The sequence below is a fragment of the Cibotium barometz genome, chromosome 64 (assembly GCF_041138505.1).
Source record: "Cibotium barometz isolate CiBa-2024 chromosome 64, ASM4113850v1, whole genome shotgun sequence".
Lineage (NCBI taxonomy): Eukaryota > Viridiplantae > Streptophyta > Polypodiopsida > Cyatheales > Cibotiaceae > Cibotium > Cibotium barometz.
Window position 1 is genome coordinate 24,853,620 of NC_141109.1, and position 15,980 is coordinate 24,869,599.

Here is a 15,980-nt window from a genome sequence, read left to right on the forward strand (position 1 = left end):
TGACATCAGCCCCTGATACATGGATCCACAAGTTCTTTGCAACTAGTACATGTTTCATCATATATACCCACATAGGATAGTTGGTGCCATCCAACTTATCATCAATGGAGAGCATACCAAATAAATCACTAGTATTCCCAGACATGGCTGTCACAAATGCGTAGGCAAAAATCTGCAATCCAATGCTGACACACGAAAAATTGAGGAAAATGCCCCAACTGTGTCTTTATCACCAGTTCCAATGCTGTAACACCCAAAAAATCGGGAGAAATGCCCCAATGCCAGAGCAATGTACCTGTAATAGCAAAAATGCCTGCAAATATCTCTGGTAACCCTGCAAATAGTGTTAACCTCTACAAAATCCCCAAATTTTTAGTGCAATTATGCACCTAATCTGAGAAAATCAATGCCAATGTTAAGCTCAATGATGAAAAGCCCCAAAATTAATGCTGTCAATTTGCTAATTTTTCCGCAATTTCTGTAATATTTGATAGAGATTAGAAATAATAGCAAAACAACTTTACTGGTTACTAATCGCACTGGTTTCGAGAAGAAGATGCTAATGTCGATGCAGATCTGTACGGCAGCTGACTATAGCAAGTACCAAATACAATCGGGCTGTTGCAGATCTTGGAGTTGTAGATCTGTATGGCACGTTGCAGTCAGGCTGCAGAGTGTTGAGCAAGCGGCGCAAGGGCGGCAAACAATAGCAGACAAGCGGCACCAAGCAAAGGACAGGCAGCGCAAGGGCAGCGAACAGATGCAGAGGGTGGCGGCAGGGCGACGTAGGGCGAAACAGGTAGCTGCAGGGCGAAACAGACGGCGCAGATCTGAGCTACTGCAGGGTGGCGCGAATCTAGTGCTAAGTGTACGAAACCCTAATGCAGGCAGAACCCTAACCCTAAGCCTGACAGAGCAGGTAGGTGAAACCCTAACCCTAAATGGCTCTGATACCAATGTTGGGCTTGCCTGTACACCACCACCACCACACACACACACAGCTTGAACCACACACGTGAGAGAGCTAGTTGCTGGAAAGTACTCTTATGATCATGATAACACAAAAGTACTATGAGTACAAGATAGAGCCTAGGGCAAAGTGCCCAACACACATAAGTGTGTTCACACGGGAAAAAACCTGTGTCCAACCACATGGAAAAAGTGCCCGTGAGTAAGTCGTGTTCACACCTGAACTAGCCGGGAGTGGTCATGACCAACAGTTGAGAGTAGAGACAGCCAGAAATGGGCCAAGAGCAACTACACCAGAGGACACGACATGCCAGCTTGCCATATAGACGCTGAGACAGAGACTCATTATATATGCAGATGCCCAGCATACTATGAGATCAAGGGGAGGTTCTACTACCTCTTCCGGAGGGATTTGAACCACTCTCTAGGATCATGGATTTTCCAGACCAGAGATGTTTGAGGCTCTTTCTTTTGGAGCTCTGCAGACACAATGAATCCCTACTACAGCCTAGATCAGTTGGACCTGCCTGAGGACCAGCACAGAGAGATCTCACTGACTTCTTCTAAACTAGAGCCCCGAGAGCAGATCCAGCCACTCCCCTCGATCTCTAGGCTGATGCAGGAGAGCAACCGGGAGGAGTGACATTAGATAGAGTCGCCGAGCTATGCACAGCTCGACATTGTGGCCGCCCCCCATGCTCACGTCACCTCAAGAGGATCAGAGCCATCATTTCCCACCACCGTAGGACTTTCTCCCGCCGGCTCAGCTTTACTGCACTGGGTAGCATTTTGCAACACGCTATGTGAGATATTCATGGCAGCTCGAGGCTCTTTGTTTTTTATGGATATTTTCTTATAGATTTATTTTCGGTACCATGATGATGTACTCCATGGACATGATGAACATTTTGGTCTCATAGGTCATATTGGCCCTTTGAAGATGTTAATATAACTTTCTCTCTCTCTCTCTCTCTCTCTCTCTCTCTCTCTCTCTCTCTCATGCTGAGCTGCAATGCACACATGATAAGGGCCTCCTTTTCCTAAATGTTGAGCAGCCAAAGCTCACTATAGCAATAAGAGTAGCGACTCAGAACACGTATCTATGCACTCCCTAGTAATTCATCCTCTTATCTCTTCTAGTAGTGATAGGATTAGCGACTCACAACCAGGATCTCTGCACTTCCTAGTAGTTCTTCCTCTAATCTCTTCAAGAATCTCATGCTTTAATCTAATTTAGAAATCTCTTTGCACATGAACATTTCTGATCACAAAATTGCTCGATTTATTGGATTCCAAGAGACAAGGCTAGAGCTTAAAAAAATTGGTAGGAAAGGACCAAGAAAGATTTGTTATCAGAAAAGTTCAAAAGCACGTTAGCTAAAATTCTTTCAAGTTTTGGTATCAGAGCAAGTTCTCTTGGCCCTCACCCACTTGCCATCTTCTCCTTGATCTTTCGATTTTGAAACATGCTTTTTGGTTACCATGATCCAATCACATGAAGCAGCAGCTTTCAATGTTCCATAAGCATATCTGGTAATCAATCGCGGTTTATGTAGCACCAAATGTGTTGAAACTTGAATACCAAGCAGGAGCAAAGGTGGAGGATTTCATGACATTAAAAAGGAGGCCCACAATGAGGCATTGTAATGACAACAAGTTTCAAAGGAGGTTTTGAGTACATGGTTTTGATGATGTGATTCTGGTCAGCAAGAATATTAGCACAGGTATGGAGAGGAGTCTTTAGTGATAATTCTGAGCTTTCGCAAGAAGGTGATAGAGAGAATTCTCAATGACTAGCAAAGGAGAATTCCTTGTAAGGTGTATAGGTCATTTGCATGAATGTCTTCTCAAGACACGTGGCATGATTGTGTACCCATGAGATGGGAATGGACATTGGCTCTTTACCAGGTGCACAGCATTAGTGGTGAAGGCTGAAAGTATTAACAAACTTCCCTTTTGCTTGCTTAACTAGAATAAAAATGAAATGGAAATACTACTAAAACAGGCTCAAACATTTTTAGGTATGATTCTAGCAGTGCTTTTCATCCAGCTTTCAGCAAGTTGAATAAACTTGAGTCAAGAAAAACACGGTCATGTAATTAATCTCAATTTTCAAGTGAGTTACATCAACTAGTGTATTTACAAGGGTTAACCAAGAGAGCATACCCAGCTTTATGAAAGGGAACTCCATTTCTTTTCATGCGCTTGTGAGCCCAACTATAGGCTCAAAAAAATGCTCTACACCTTATAGTTACAATTCAAACATCATAAACTGGCATTCGCTCCATTATGCATACGCGGCAGACAGGGCAGTTCTTACATTTTTCCGAGCAAAAACTGGTGCACAAGTCAATAAAAAATTCTCTCTCTCTCTCTCTCTCTCTCTCTCTCTCTCTCTCTCACTCACACACACACACACACGCACACACACGCACGCACGCACGAACGCAACCCCCCGTATCTTGTACACCCACTTAAAACTTTGTATCCACAATGATGAGGATGACGATGATGATCCATACATATCTACATTTACCTTGGGATTAGTGTTAGTTCTTTTTGTTATGTTGTCTTTTTTTCCATGATTCCATGGACACATTGTACACCTTTTGTCTCATAGACCCGTTGGGTCTTTTGCAAGCCGTTAATATATCTTCTTCTTCGTCTCCCTCCCTCCCTCCCTCCCCCGCCCCCCCCCCTCTCTCTCTCTCTCATGACATGAAGGCCATGGAGACACAAGAACATATGGTCATGGTTTGTCCTTGATATACACATATTCAAGGCAGTTTCAGCAAACTCCTTGAAGGCCACACACAACTGGCACAAGTATTGCTTACAGCCACACCCACTGTTTTGGGGGCATTCATCACCTGTCTCTTCAAACATAGGGAGGAGCTTGAGTCACATTATGCCACACAACTAGCTTGCTAGTTTTACGGTTTACCCTTCATAGTAACAGGAGGAGACTTTTTTTTTTTGTCTTGTACTCATATTTGGCCCCCAGTGGACGATAATACAATCTTCTTCTTCTTCTTCTCAGCCTTTTAGAGGTCCTAAATAAGCCCTGCCTCTTCAGACATGGTATTGGACCTCTCTCATACTGGTGCTTATCCTCTTGTGGACGAGGAGGCACCGAGAGAACCTATTGAGAGCAACCACCTCGGGCTCAGACCACCTCCTATCAGAGTGCATATGACTCCAGAAAATGTGCTAATCCGAATCCTAGTTCAGAGCGAAGGACCAGTCCCAGATTATCCCAGGATACTGTATGTGTGAGGAGCCCTCCTCACGTAATTACTAAGGAGACCCTCCCTTCCGTGAGAGCTCCTGGCAGGGCGAGGGAGCGGATAACGGGAATCGAATGTGCTGATCAGGATCCTAGTTTAGAGCGAAGGACCAGCCCCAGATTATCCCAGGATGCTGTATGTGTCCGGGAGATGGAGACCTTCAGATCAGAGTCGAAACTCCTGGTTTCCCAGAAAAGTTAGAGCTGGCACTGCCGTTGGAATGATCAAAACGTCCGAAATCTCGCACCAAATGACCACAGTCGACCATCCAGGGCCGAGACCCATGCTGGATCTAGAAACTCTACTTGCCAACACCCATGGGCAGAGCATTTAGAGATATGTTTAGAAGGCCTTGTTTCCCTACAGCACCATGCATTTCAAATTGGTCCTATGTACTTTGTTTTGCAAAACTAGTTTTGTTTTGTTTTGATTCATGCCATTGTGAAAATACCAGCACTCAAGCTGAAGCACCCTATTCTGGAGGATGAACAATAAATGTGAGTACAAAGCGCTTTTGCAAATAGAGCAAGTTTTTTCCTCAAAAGTCGTCGAGTACCCAAGGTGGTTTTTAGTTCATGGTGTGCTCTTTTGTGTACTAAAAGATATGATCTATATGTTTTGTGGGGCAACTTATAAAAAAACTGCTGAGGGCCTGTTTTTCAGTTCAACCCACCCCCTACAGAGAGAGACCATATGAGCCCAGCTGTGTTGCTCCACATGTGCGACCTGTCTGAGTGCCAGATGTATGTACTATGGATACGGTGCCACTCACTCACAGTTGTAAGACCCTCCCACTAATCATAGCCCTACCTTTTTATTAGTCTATTTATAAGGGCGTGGGCCCTCTCTCAAAGGGCTCAGAGAACAACCCAGTGAATCCACAGGGATTGGCAATAGAGAAATGATTAAATGAGTGAGCAGAGCAGCAAGGGGTTTGAGCCACGGACCAAGTGTCACCCGCTGGAAATGTCTCCCATATTTTGGTTGGGCCTATTTGTTATAGGGAACCCCACCTAGATCCCAATGGCTTGGATTAGCCAAAAACTGGCTAGTGGGTTGGATTAGCCAGCACAATCGTCGCTTTCGACTAGGGGCCTCAAGCGCGTACCTAGATCCAAGGAGCAATGATGGTACAAGTTGAGAATGGGAGAGGTTCCACTACACAATGTGTATGTGCATAGCATTTATGAATGTTTGATGCAATATTTTCTTGCCTGTTTGTTTTATGAGTAATAGGTCCTACGGGCCGGGAACACCCGGAACTACATCCCACAAGACCATGCACGTGAACTTGTATGTTGACATAGCTTGTGGGGTGTTGACAGGTGGTAAGTATGCTCCCAACACAGAATATTTTTGCAAAAGTTATGTTTGTTCTAGCTTGATTTTTGCAGGTCCACACCTCTTTAAAAACAAGCGAGGGCACCCATATATTATTAAGTGTAGGACCAAACACAGGACAATAAGCGTGGGCTGCCCATAGGCCAGCACATGACAAGTGTTGGGCACCTAGTGCCAAGTGTGGGGGCGTGCATGATTACATACCACCCTTCACGGTGTGGTGCACATGATCATAGAGCTGGCTGACTCTCTCTCTGGCTTGGAAGGGAAACACCTACAGAAGGGGTCTTGACCTCCATCACCACCATCACCCTTTCTTGCTCCAAGGGTGGCAGCTCAAGCCAGCCAGCCCTGCACGCGGTTGTTCTCCGCGGAGCTGCATGGCCTTGCCTACGAGCCCGTGTGGCCGGCTTGTTAAAGGAGCGGGGGGGGGGGGGGGGGGGGGGGGGGTTGTTTTGGTACATTTCATTTATGTTCTTAATGTGATGTGAATGGCATTGTGGCTATTTCATTTATCTCAACCTCGTTAAAAATGATTTGGTTCTGAGATCTTCCTCGCAGGTTTCACTATGTAAGCTTATACGCACTCAGAGCCATCATTGAGAGAGAAAATCCTGAAGACATTAGCTATAACGCACAGTGTATTACACATAAAGGCAAAGCCTTTGATATAGTTCATGACCCAAGCCCATTAGCCTGTTGGAACAAACAGATGTAGAGGAGAAGGTTGTTTCGGCTACACTTCTCAAACAGGTGTGGTCCTTGCAATCTTGGTCGACCTCAACCTGTGGATCCGACACCGTCCTTGGCGAGTCCATAGTATCCCTTTGTCCTTGGTATTCAACTATGGCACTCTTATTAACTTCTACTGCCAGCACTGCTTCCTTGATTGTACTTAGCCTCCAATAAGCTTCCAACATGTTCTCCCATTCTTTCCGGCATCTTTCTAGGCATTCTTCACATTCTCAATCTTTCTTGGTAGTCTGCAGTTCTTCCCGCAACTTATCACTCACAACCTTCAGCTGCTCCAAGTCCGTCCGTCAGACCCTCCTGTATATTCAGTTCCCCTTCCTCCACTGTATGGTCCTTAACAGTAGCCTTTAGGGATTCCGTTTCTTCCCGGAGTTCCCCTATCATTGGGGCAGCCTCTCGCATTGCCTGTTGTTGCATCTAGGTCTGTTTAAGCATGGAAAAGACTATGACAAACTAAAAAACTCATATAAATGGATTGACTTTTTCATCTCGCTAGATTTGAGTGAGATTCTATACAGAGGCTCATCACAGCCCTAAGAGGAGTTTACCATGCAGAGCCGGGTATAAGTGGGGGAGCCGGCTTTTCTGAGGAAAGACATCCACATTAGGAGTAAGTGGCTCAGGAGGGGTAGCTGGCCTTTCGTTAATCTCTCTCTCTCTCTCTCTCTCTCTCTCTCTCTCCCGCCTGCTGACTCTCTCTCTCCGTACCTACGTTGTTTGCTTCTCTCTCTGCGCCCCCATGTCTCTCTTTGCCTGCATCTCTGCGCCCCCTACATCTTTCTCTCTTCGCTACTTCCATCTCTGCGCCCCCTTTCATCTTTCTCTCTCTTCGCTGCCTGAATCTCTCTCTTCGCCTGCATCTTTCTCTATCTCCGCTGCCTGCATCTGCAATTGTCTATTCGCCTACATCTCTGTGCCCCCTGCATCTTTCTCTCTCTTCGCTACCTCCATCTCTGCGCCCCCTTTCATCTTTCTCTCTCTTCGCTGCCTGAATCTCTCTCTCTCTCTCTCTCTCTCTCTCTCTCTCTCTCTCTCTCTCCCCCCCCCAAGGCAGCAACATAACTTTCTCTCTCCTGAATCTCTTCTCTCTTTCTCTTTCCCCTAGATGGCTTGAACCCCCCTGTTTCGCGCTGGTGTCATGGATTAATTTCCAGTCCATTGGCTGTGGGAAGTTCTGCAAAAAGTCATGGCGAAGACCGGAGTTAAAGAGGAGCTCGTGAAGGTGGAGGACAAGCTCGGCACAATTATCAAAGAAAACAAGAAGATGGTCGACTCTTCCGTTACCGCAATCATAAACCGCCTCTCCAAACTCGAGAAGGGATTTGACAAAATCCAAGAGCTCGAAGAGAGAACATCCAAGCAAGAGGCTGAGATTTCAGCCTTAAAGGAGGAACTAGTGGAGGCCAAATTGCATGCTAAAAGTCAAACGGCTGAAATCTCAGCCCTCAAAAAGGAGTTGGAAGCCACTTCCAAAGGCAAGCTTGAGGATGGAAAATGTTGGCCCTCCTTTATTGAAGAGCTGAATACCATCAAGGAACAGATGAGGATCATTCGAGAGGAGGAGGAGCAACATAAAGAGAAGACATCTTCATGGGTGGAGGTGATCACAAAGACACAAAAGAAGATGGACGAGGCGGAGAAATGGATCGAGGTCGCCAAGAAAGGGAAAGGTAAAGAATCGCCACCCATCCCCACTCCCACCATCATCAACATGACCCTTGAAGAGGAGCAAAGGAGGAAGACCCGGGCCTTACATGTACGAGTGTCCGGTCTAAAAGACCGTGATGATGCGGAAGGGGAAACCAAGGAGCTCTTCTCTATGATGGGCATTGAAGCCACGCACACAAAGGCATGGAGAGTGGGAAAGAAGAGAGAAGGTAGTGGCGAATCTTCTAAGGAGAGAGCACTTATCATTCGTTTCCTCTCCATGGAAGCGAAGAAGGACTTCTTGAAGAGACGTCCTACACTCAAGAAGACGGGAATATTTCTTGGAGATGACCTCACAGTCTCGCAACTTGCCCACATGAAAGAAGTTATGCCCGAGATAAGAGCAGCCCGAGAGAACGGGAAAGTGGCCTTCTATAGAGATGGTAGTGGTGATTATGGAGAGGCGCTCTTCATGACGGCGCGAGACCTATGGGACTACACTCAAAGTTGCTACTTGGAATTGTAATGGATCTCTACGCCTTGATGTAGGGGCTTTTGAGGATAGTTTCACTGGGAGGGACATCATCTTCTACTATGAGACGCATCAGGCTCCTGGACAATCCATGCCACATGTTAGTGGATACCGATGGGAGACAGCTTGTAGACAGGAGACTCGTTCAGAGCATAGAGCACGGGGCTCAAGAGGAGTGGCAGAATTGTTTAGAGAGGAGCTACAGCCACTGATACATATAGTCCACAGAGATGAGCAGGCTAGGTACATGTGGGTTAGACTGAGGGCAGAGACGGGCAGATATCTCTACATTGCTATATGCTATTTTGCTCCTAGTACATCAGTGTATGCATCACCTAGCGGGCAATCTCCCTTTTCTATTTTGGATGATGACATTTGGGAGTTCTCCAGGGATGGTGACATCATTCTCCTGGGGACTTCAATGCTAGGACCGCCCATAACCAGACAATATTTTATGATACCTCAGAGGAGATGTTGAGGGAGCTTGATGTTAGGGATATGGGCCTATCTAGACTCTCACAGGATGAGGAACATACAGTGTATGGGTGATATTTGATAGACATGGGGACTGCACATGGATTGGCCATCCTGAATGGCCTACAGAGATTCCCGACATCGAGCGGTTTCACTAGCTTTCCACATCGGCATGGTGCTGGTACAGTGGACTATGTTATGGCTCAGCCCAGTCTCATTCCCTCTTTTCACGATTTTAATGTAGGCACTAGGCCGGTTGGAATAGCGGTGGATCATGCTATCTTGTCCTTCACTCTCACATTTTAGTTCAGCACCGCTCCATTGGGACAGGTCTCCACACACACTCGTTATACCTTTACGAGGGAGACTAACACCATGTACACGGATGAGATATAGAGACGCTTATGTGCCGAGGAGCCGGGACGGCCATTAGATAAGCTCACTCAGATATTGATACAGACGCTTCATGCTGCAGCATCAGAGGCATATCCCCATAGTCAGCCTACACGGAGACGATCTGGGAACATGCCCCAAAACAGCCGGTATGATGAGAAGTGCACATTACAGAGAGAGGTGCTCATGGGTGTTACCACTCACAGATAGTCACGGATTACCTTCTGGCACCTAGTGCGACGGAAGAAGGGAGCTTATCTTGCTCAGTTAGAGAGGGATTTGTATCAGTTATTTATGAGTCAGGACTCAGGCGAGGAATGGAGACTATTCCATGAGCATTCACCATCACCAGCTATTGCCTCCACAGAGATTTGGGGTGAGTATGCAGCATCCTTGTACACAGCACCACGACAGTCGCCCCTGCCAGACCCATCGGAGCCATGCCCAGAGACGTGTGCTTTCTTTACTGCTGAGATGGTAAGGAAAGCTATTGACAGGATGAGGACTGGGAGAGCATATGATCATGATGGTTTGGTAGCAGAACACTTTATTCATGCCATAGATATGCTTGCAGAGCTTATTGCTATGATGTTTAACCGAGCCATGTGTGAGGGTTTTCCTGAGACTTGGAATATGTCCACGATTGTGCCTATCTTCAAGTTAGGGGATCCCATGCATCCTGGGAATTATCGTACCATCATGATTGGTCACTGGCTAGATTATATGCATCTATTCTTGAGCAGGAGTTGAGTAGATGGGCAGAGAGAGAGGGCATACGTGCATCAGGGCAGGCAGGGTTCAGGAGAGGGCACACGTGCATCAGGGCAGGCAGGGTTCAGGAGAGGGCATACGTGCATCAGGGCAGGCACGCAAGGTTCAGGAGAGGTTTCTCCACTCTTGACCATATCTTGACACTCAGAGCTATTATTGAGGAGGGCAGATTATATGGCAGGAGGATTTATTGTTGCTTTGTGGATTTCCGCAAAGCTTTTGAAACAGTACCGAGAGCCAGACTGATGCGCAGACTACAGGAGATGGGAGTGCCCACAGAGCTGATTTGGGGAATCATGGCTTTAAACAGGACAGTTGTGGGGCAGGTACGTACTACTCAGGGTATATCTGAGATGGTTCACTCCACTATTGGGGTGAAACAAGGCTGCCCCCTTTCTCCCACCTTATTTGGGATGTATGCGGATGAGGTTTCGGACTATGTAGAGCGGGAGGGTGATAGAGGAGCACAGCTAGCAGGGACATGGATTCCGCTCTTATCGTATGCTGATGATATTGTGCTCATCTCAGATTCTCCAGAAGGGATCGTCATTTGGATGCATTGCACACGTTTGCACAGGACAGTGGATTGTCTGTTAACCTTGGTAAAACCAAGGTGATGGTGTTTAACACCACAGCACAGTGGGTTAGGAGGTCAGTACCCACCTTTACGTATGGTCAGGAGACATTGGACTATACAGATGCATACAGTTACCTTGGTGTGGTTTTTAGTGGCCCACTATTTTCCTCGAGGAGAGCAGCGGAGACCAGATTGACCAAAGCTTATGCAGCATTGGGGAGACTAGAGAGGATGTGTTCGCAGGTTCAGTTTCACGAACCTCGAACAAAGCTCTGGCTCTTTGACACTTTGGTCACTTCAGCCATGCTGTATGGAGTGGAGATATGGGGACCCTCAGTGGGTCACCAGAGCCGAGCTGGTAGCACTGATGGATGGAGATGTATGGAGAGGCCCTATATGATTTCTCAGATGATTAGGACCAAGGCCTCCGTACCACATGATATTATCCGTGCAGAGATGGCTGCCCCCCCATTGGTAGTAGAGGCAGATCAGTCTCCTTTATACATAGCACTTGGACTCTCCCTAGAGACAGATATGCTCGCTTAGCCCTGGAGTCTTCACGACAGTTGGCATCACAGGGAGACGGATCATGTTGGTATGCACAGATGACAGCTTGGTTCCAACTGCATGGCTTTAGTATGGACAGGCTACCTCCATTTCAGTACTCCCTGGATGCACCCTCCCTCAGGTAGTAGGACTTGACTCAGCTGGACACTAGGAGGACATGGATACAGCCGACACACGAGCTTGGTAGGAAGATGGCTTTCTATAGAGATCATCTTCTCCAGCTCACGGAGGATGGGTTTGTGATTAGACCCAACTACATGGATACTCATCTTTCTCATGGGGTACGGTGTGCTATTGGTCAGATGCGCACATCCTCACACCACCTAGAGATTGAGACTGGCAGATTCAGAGGAGTACCAGCTGAGCCTAGGATTTGTGAGCTGTGCCAGATGGAGCTAGAGACAGTTACATTACATACGTCACTGTCCAGTATATTATGAGATACGAGGCCATTTTCATTGCCTATTCAGAGAGGGTTTCGGACCACTTTCTAGAGTCATGAGATACCAGGGTCAGAGATGCCTTGGATTATACTTGCTAGAGCTGCGTAGACATAGAGAGGGTCTCTTGAGAGGGAGGGGATCAGAGAGGGAGAGACACCTACAGAGGCAGATTACAGACTTCTTTCGACCAGAGATTGAGCAGTTAGGCCAGCAGGCATTGCAGCTAGCCCCAGAGTATAGCCGCACCAGAGGTACACTGATTGATCGGGCTATAGAGCTGGGGCGGTCCAAGCGCCCCAAGATGAGAGGCCCATCTCGACACCGGCGGAGACTACAACAGAGGATCAGGACCATACTAGCACGGCAAGGGAGACATCCAGTCAGAGTTCTCACCATGGAGGACATTGAGGATATCCGCCATCAACCGATGAGAGACATCTTTGGATAGTGATGTATATGATGCTTACCTTTGTTGCTGAAGTTTTCCTCCCAGATGTTATCCATTAGGAGCTCCTAGTACCTTACTTTTCCTCATAGTTGTTTCAGTTTTAGTTAGTTGTTTAGTTGTTTTTAGCTTTTCTTACACAGACATTGTATCAGATCCACCAATTGTTGTAACCTATTTGGTTTCATAGGTCATTTTGGCCTTCTGAAGACGTTAATATATCATTTCATTTTCATTTCTCTCTCTCTCTCTCTCTCTCATTTCTGTGTGAGCTTCTCCATCCTGCAGCTAACCCTAATGTGCAGGTTTGTGTGTGTGTGTGTGTGTGTGTGTGTGTGTGTGTGTGTGAGTCCAACACCAACAATTATTGGCTGATCTTCGTGAGTTTCAACGGAAACCCACCACCATTCTCACTTATAGCCAGACTGCTACAGCGGTGGCACGGAATCTCGTATTTCAAGCACGTACCAAGCACATTGAGATTCAGTATCACTATGTCAAAGAGAGGTTACATGCAGGGGAGATCATTTCATCTTACTGCCCTACACAGGACAATGTTGCAGATCTGTTCACAAAGGCTTTACCTCGAGAGAACTTTGAAGGTTTCTGCAAAGCTTTGGGCTTACTCTCATACAAAGAGTGATCTGCTACCTTGTACAGGTTCACACTTATATACCTAGATGAATCCAAGAACATGCCCAAATTCACCTTTAGGAATGTGCATGTTATATACTCATGGTAGTCAACCCACAAGACTATATAACTATCAACTCCATTATGCTTAGTATGGACTAGATACTACGACATCCCCACTAACGTCATCAGTGCCCAATAGTGGGAGTAGAACTCTGTATCAAGATATGCTCTCTCACACGCACTCCACACGCACATACACACACACATAAGAGTATATATTCACACAAAGCCCTTCGTGCTGAGTTTCATTCAAACCTGGCAGACTTAGCCATAATGAAGCCCAGCACTAAGGGAAGTAGCAAATAGAAAGAATGAGTACAGCAAATAAGTAGTTGATAGGGCAAATGCACCGCTAAAGATAGAAAGAATTAGCACAATATCAACTGGCCGCAACTCGAACGAAATTCACAATGTGAAATTTGCATGTCCGCTAATACGACTGAATTATATACCTAGATGAATCCAAGAACATGCCCAAATTCACCTTTTAGGAACATGCATGTTATATACTCAAGGTAGTGAACCCACAAGACTATATAACTGTCAACTCCATTATGCATAGTATGGACTAGATACTATGACATCCCAACTAACGTCATCAGTGCCCAATAGTGGGTGTAGACCTCTGTATCAAGATATGCTCTCACACACGCAGTCCACACACTCACATAAGAGCATATATTCACACAAAGCCCTTCGTGCTCAGTTTCTGTCAAACCTCCGAAGATGCAAGGCAGACTCAGCCATAATGAAGCCTAGCACTACGAGAAGTAGCAAATAGAAAGAATTAGTATAGCAAATAAGTAGTTGATAGGGCAAATGCATCGCTAAAGATATAAAGAATTAGCACAATATCAACTAGCCGCCGCAACTCGGACGAAAACTTCACAATCTGAAATCTGCATGTCCGCTAATACAGCTGAATTATATACCTAGATGAATCCAAGAACATGCCCAAATTCACCTTTCAGGAACGTGCATGTTATATACTCATGGTAGTCAACCCACAAGACTATATAACTATCAACTCCATTATGCATAGTATGGACTACATACTACGACATCCCCACTAATGTCATCAGTGCCCAATAGTGGGTGTAGAACTCTATATCAAGATATGTTCTCACACATGCACTCCACACACACACACACACTCACATAAGAGCATATATTCACACAAAGCCCTTCGTACTGAGTTTCTGTCAAACCTCCGGAGATGCAGGGCAGACTCAGCCATAATGAAGCCTAGCACGAAGGGAAGTAGCGAATAGAAAGAATTAGTACAGTAAATAAGTAGTTGATAGGGCAAACAAGGGGATTTGTAGGCATATCACTTATAGTAGTGCTACGTGTAAACAGGGCTTAACCAAGGGCACTTTTTCCCATGTGGTTTTTCTCCTTGGATATCAAGTGTGAAAGGACACTCTATCCATATAACTTTTTTTGTACTTGGATATTATATGGATGTGACTCACATGCAAGGGTTGACTTGCATTTGTGATCAACCACACACTTTGTGTCTTAATTTCTCTCTCTTTGCGTGAGCTTCATGTTTTTGCAGCTAACCCTAGTCTGCAGAAAACCCTACTGTGTGTGTGAGTGTGTGAGCTCCAACAGATCCTATCGTCCCCCTACCAGCCCTCGCATGACAGCTCACCACCATACTCCACACATCAACCACCACTTCTTTCAATTGCACGTGGCGGTCTACGGTCTACTGCCAAGCCACCTTGCTACTGGTATGATGACAAATGCTGAGCCACATGCTCCCGTCTTAAGCATGAGGTACGAATTGGGCAAACCACAAAGCGTCAAGCACAAACGGATTTCTCAATGCCTCACCCGACATAAGAAACGGGAGTTCTATACTCGGAAAGAGGATAAGTTATACCGACTCTTCTTGGGGCCAAACTGCAAAGAGGCCTACAGGAAACTCCAAGCCTCACGCCTCGACACCTATGACCTACCCGGACCCATGGCACTCCTATGCACATTTCGTCTATCATATCCCCCATCAACCACCTCTACCCCCACAACTAGATCCCTGCCCCACCACCCTCACCTTCTTCACAGAGGGCATCCACAAATCTTTTGATACCCTACCTTGAGCCCGCCTCCTACATCATCTAAACGAGATAAGAGTCCCATCACCCGACAAGTGAGGACCCCACGAGCTACATGGCAAGATATTTCCAGCACTATTGGGGTGAAACATGGCTACCCTCTATCACCCACTCTCTTTGGCCTTCTTTGGCCTCTACATTGATGAGATCTCGAGCTTCATTCCCAAATTAGGCAAGGCTGGTCCCACACTGGCACGCATATTGATCCCCCTACTATATGCAAATGACATCGTCGTCCTTTCAAATTTAGCCGAGGGGCTTCAGAGACATTTGGACACCTTCCAGGATTTTTGCACTCAACGGGACCTCATTGTTAACCTTGGTCTTCAATACTTCCCGCCCCTTCACATCCAAAATGAGCTTCACATACAGAGGGGATCATGTGGAGATTATCTCATCCTATGTCTACCTTGGTGTCACTTTCAGTGGCCCATGCTTCACCATGGTTCCTACAACACATGCCCTAAAGCTGAACAATCAACCAAAAGCCACTCCCACACTTTTCTCAAGCTCTCATGAAGACACCAACAGGGTATACAGTCAGTCGCTCTCTGCTCCCCTTGTACACTTTGTGTCCAGACCCCAGACTACTGGCTGAGCGGACCGCATACTAATGGCTGAACAATCAACCAAAAGCCACTCCCACCCTTCATTGGTGCATCAAGCCGGCACCCGTCTTCACCTGTGTCATTGAGCCTAACTTGGAAAAGGCAAGAGGTAGCCCAGGCCAAAAATGACCAAGTCGAGCAGGTGGGATGGATTGCAAGGGGAATTGAAAAAAGTGCTCGACAAGATTGATGCCCAGGTCAATGCAAGTACGGAACCAAATGGACGTGGTGTGCTTACCAAAGATTGCCTGCAACTGCTAAAAGAAATCTTGACTATCCAAGAAGATCACCGCAAATGGGAGATGGCAGAAATAGGAGAGGAGATGGCCAAGATGAAAGAACAACATGCTAGAC

The 15,980-nt window shown here is 46.4% G+C and overlaps 1 protein-coding gene across 7 annotated transcripts in view; it reads right to left on the reverse strand.

Moving 5' to 3' along the window:
* Positions 1 to 3,045: 3,045 nt before the first annotated feature.
* The window catches only part of LOC147603453 (uncharacterized), a 44,934-nt gene continuing 31,999 nt past the window's right edge, over positions 3,046 to 15,980 (reverse strand). For 5 of the 7 annotated variants that reach the window (XR_015265656.1, XM_086796994.1, XM_086796989.1 and 2 more), the window contains one exon: positions 3,046 to 3,306. Coding sequence is in view for 6 of the 7 variants with exons in the window: in XM_086796989.1 (XP_086653115.1) it covers positions 3,228 to 3,306 (79 nt within the window). In the remaining variant the exon portion in view is untranslated. The remainder of the gene's footprint in view (positions 3,307 to 15,980) is intronic. The other 2 variants (XM_086796992.1, XM_086796993.1) reach the window with 1 other exon arrangement.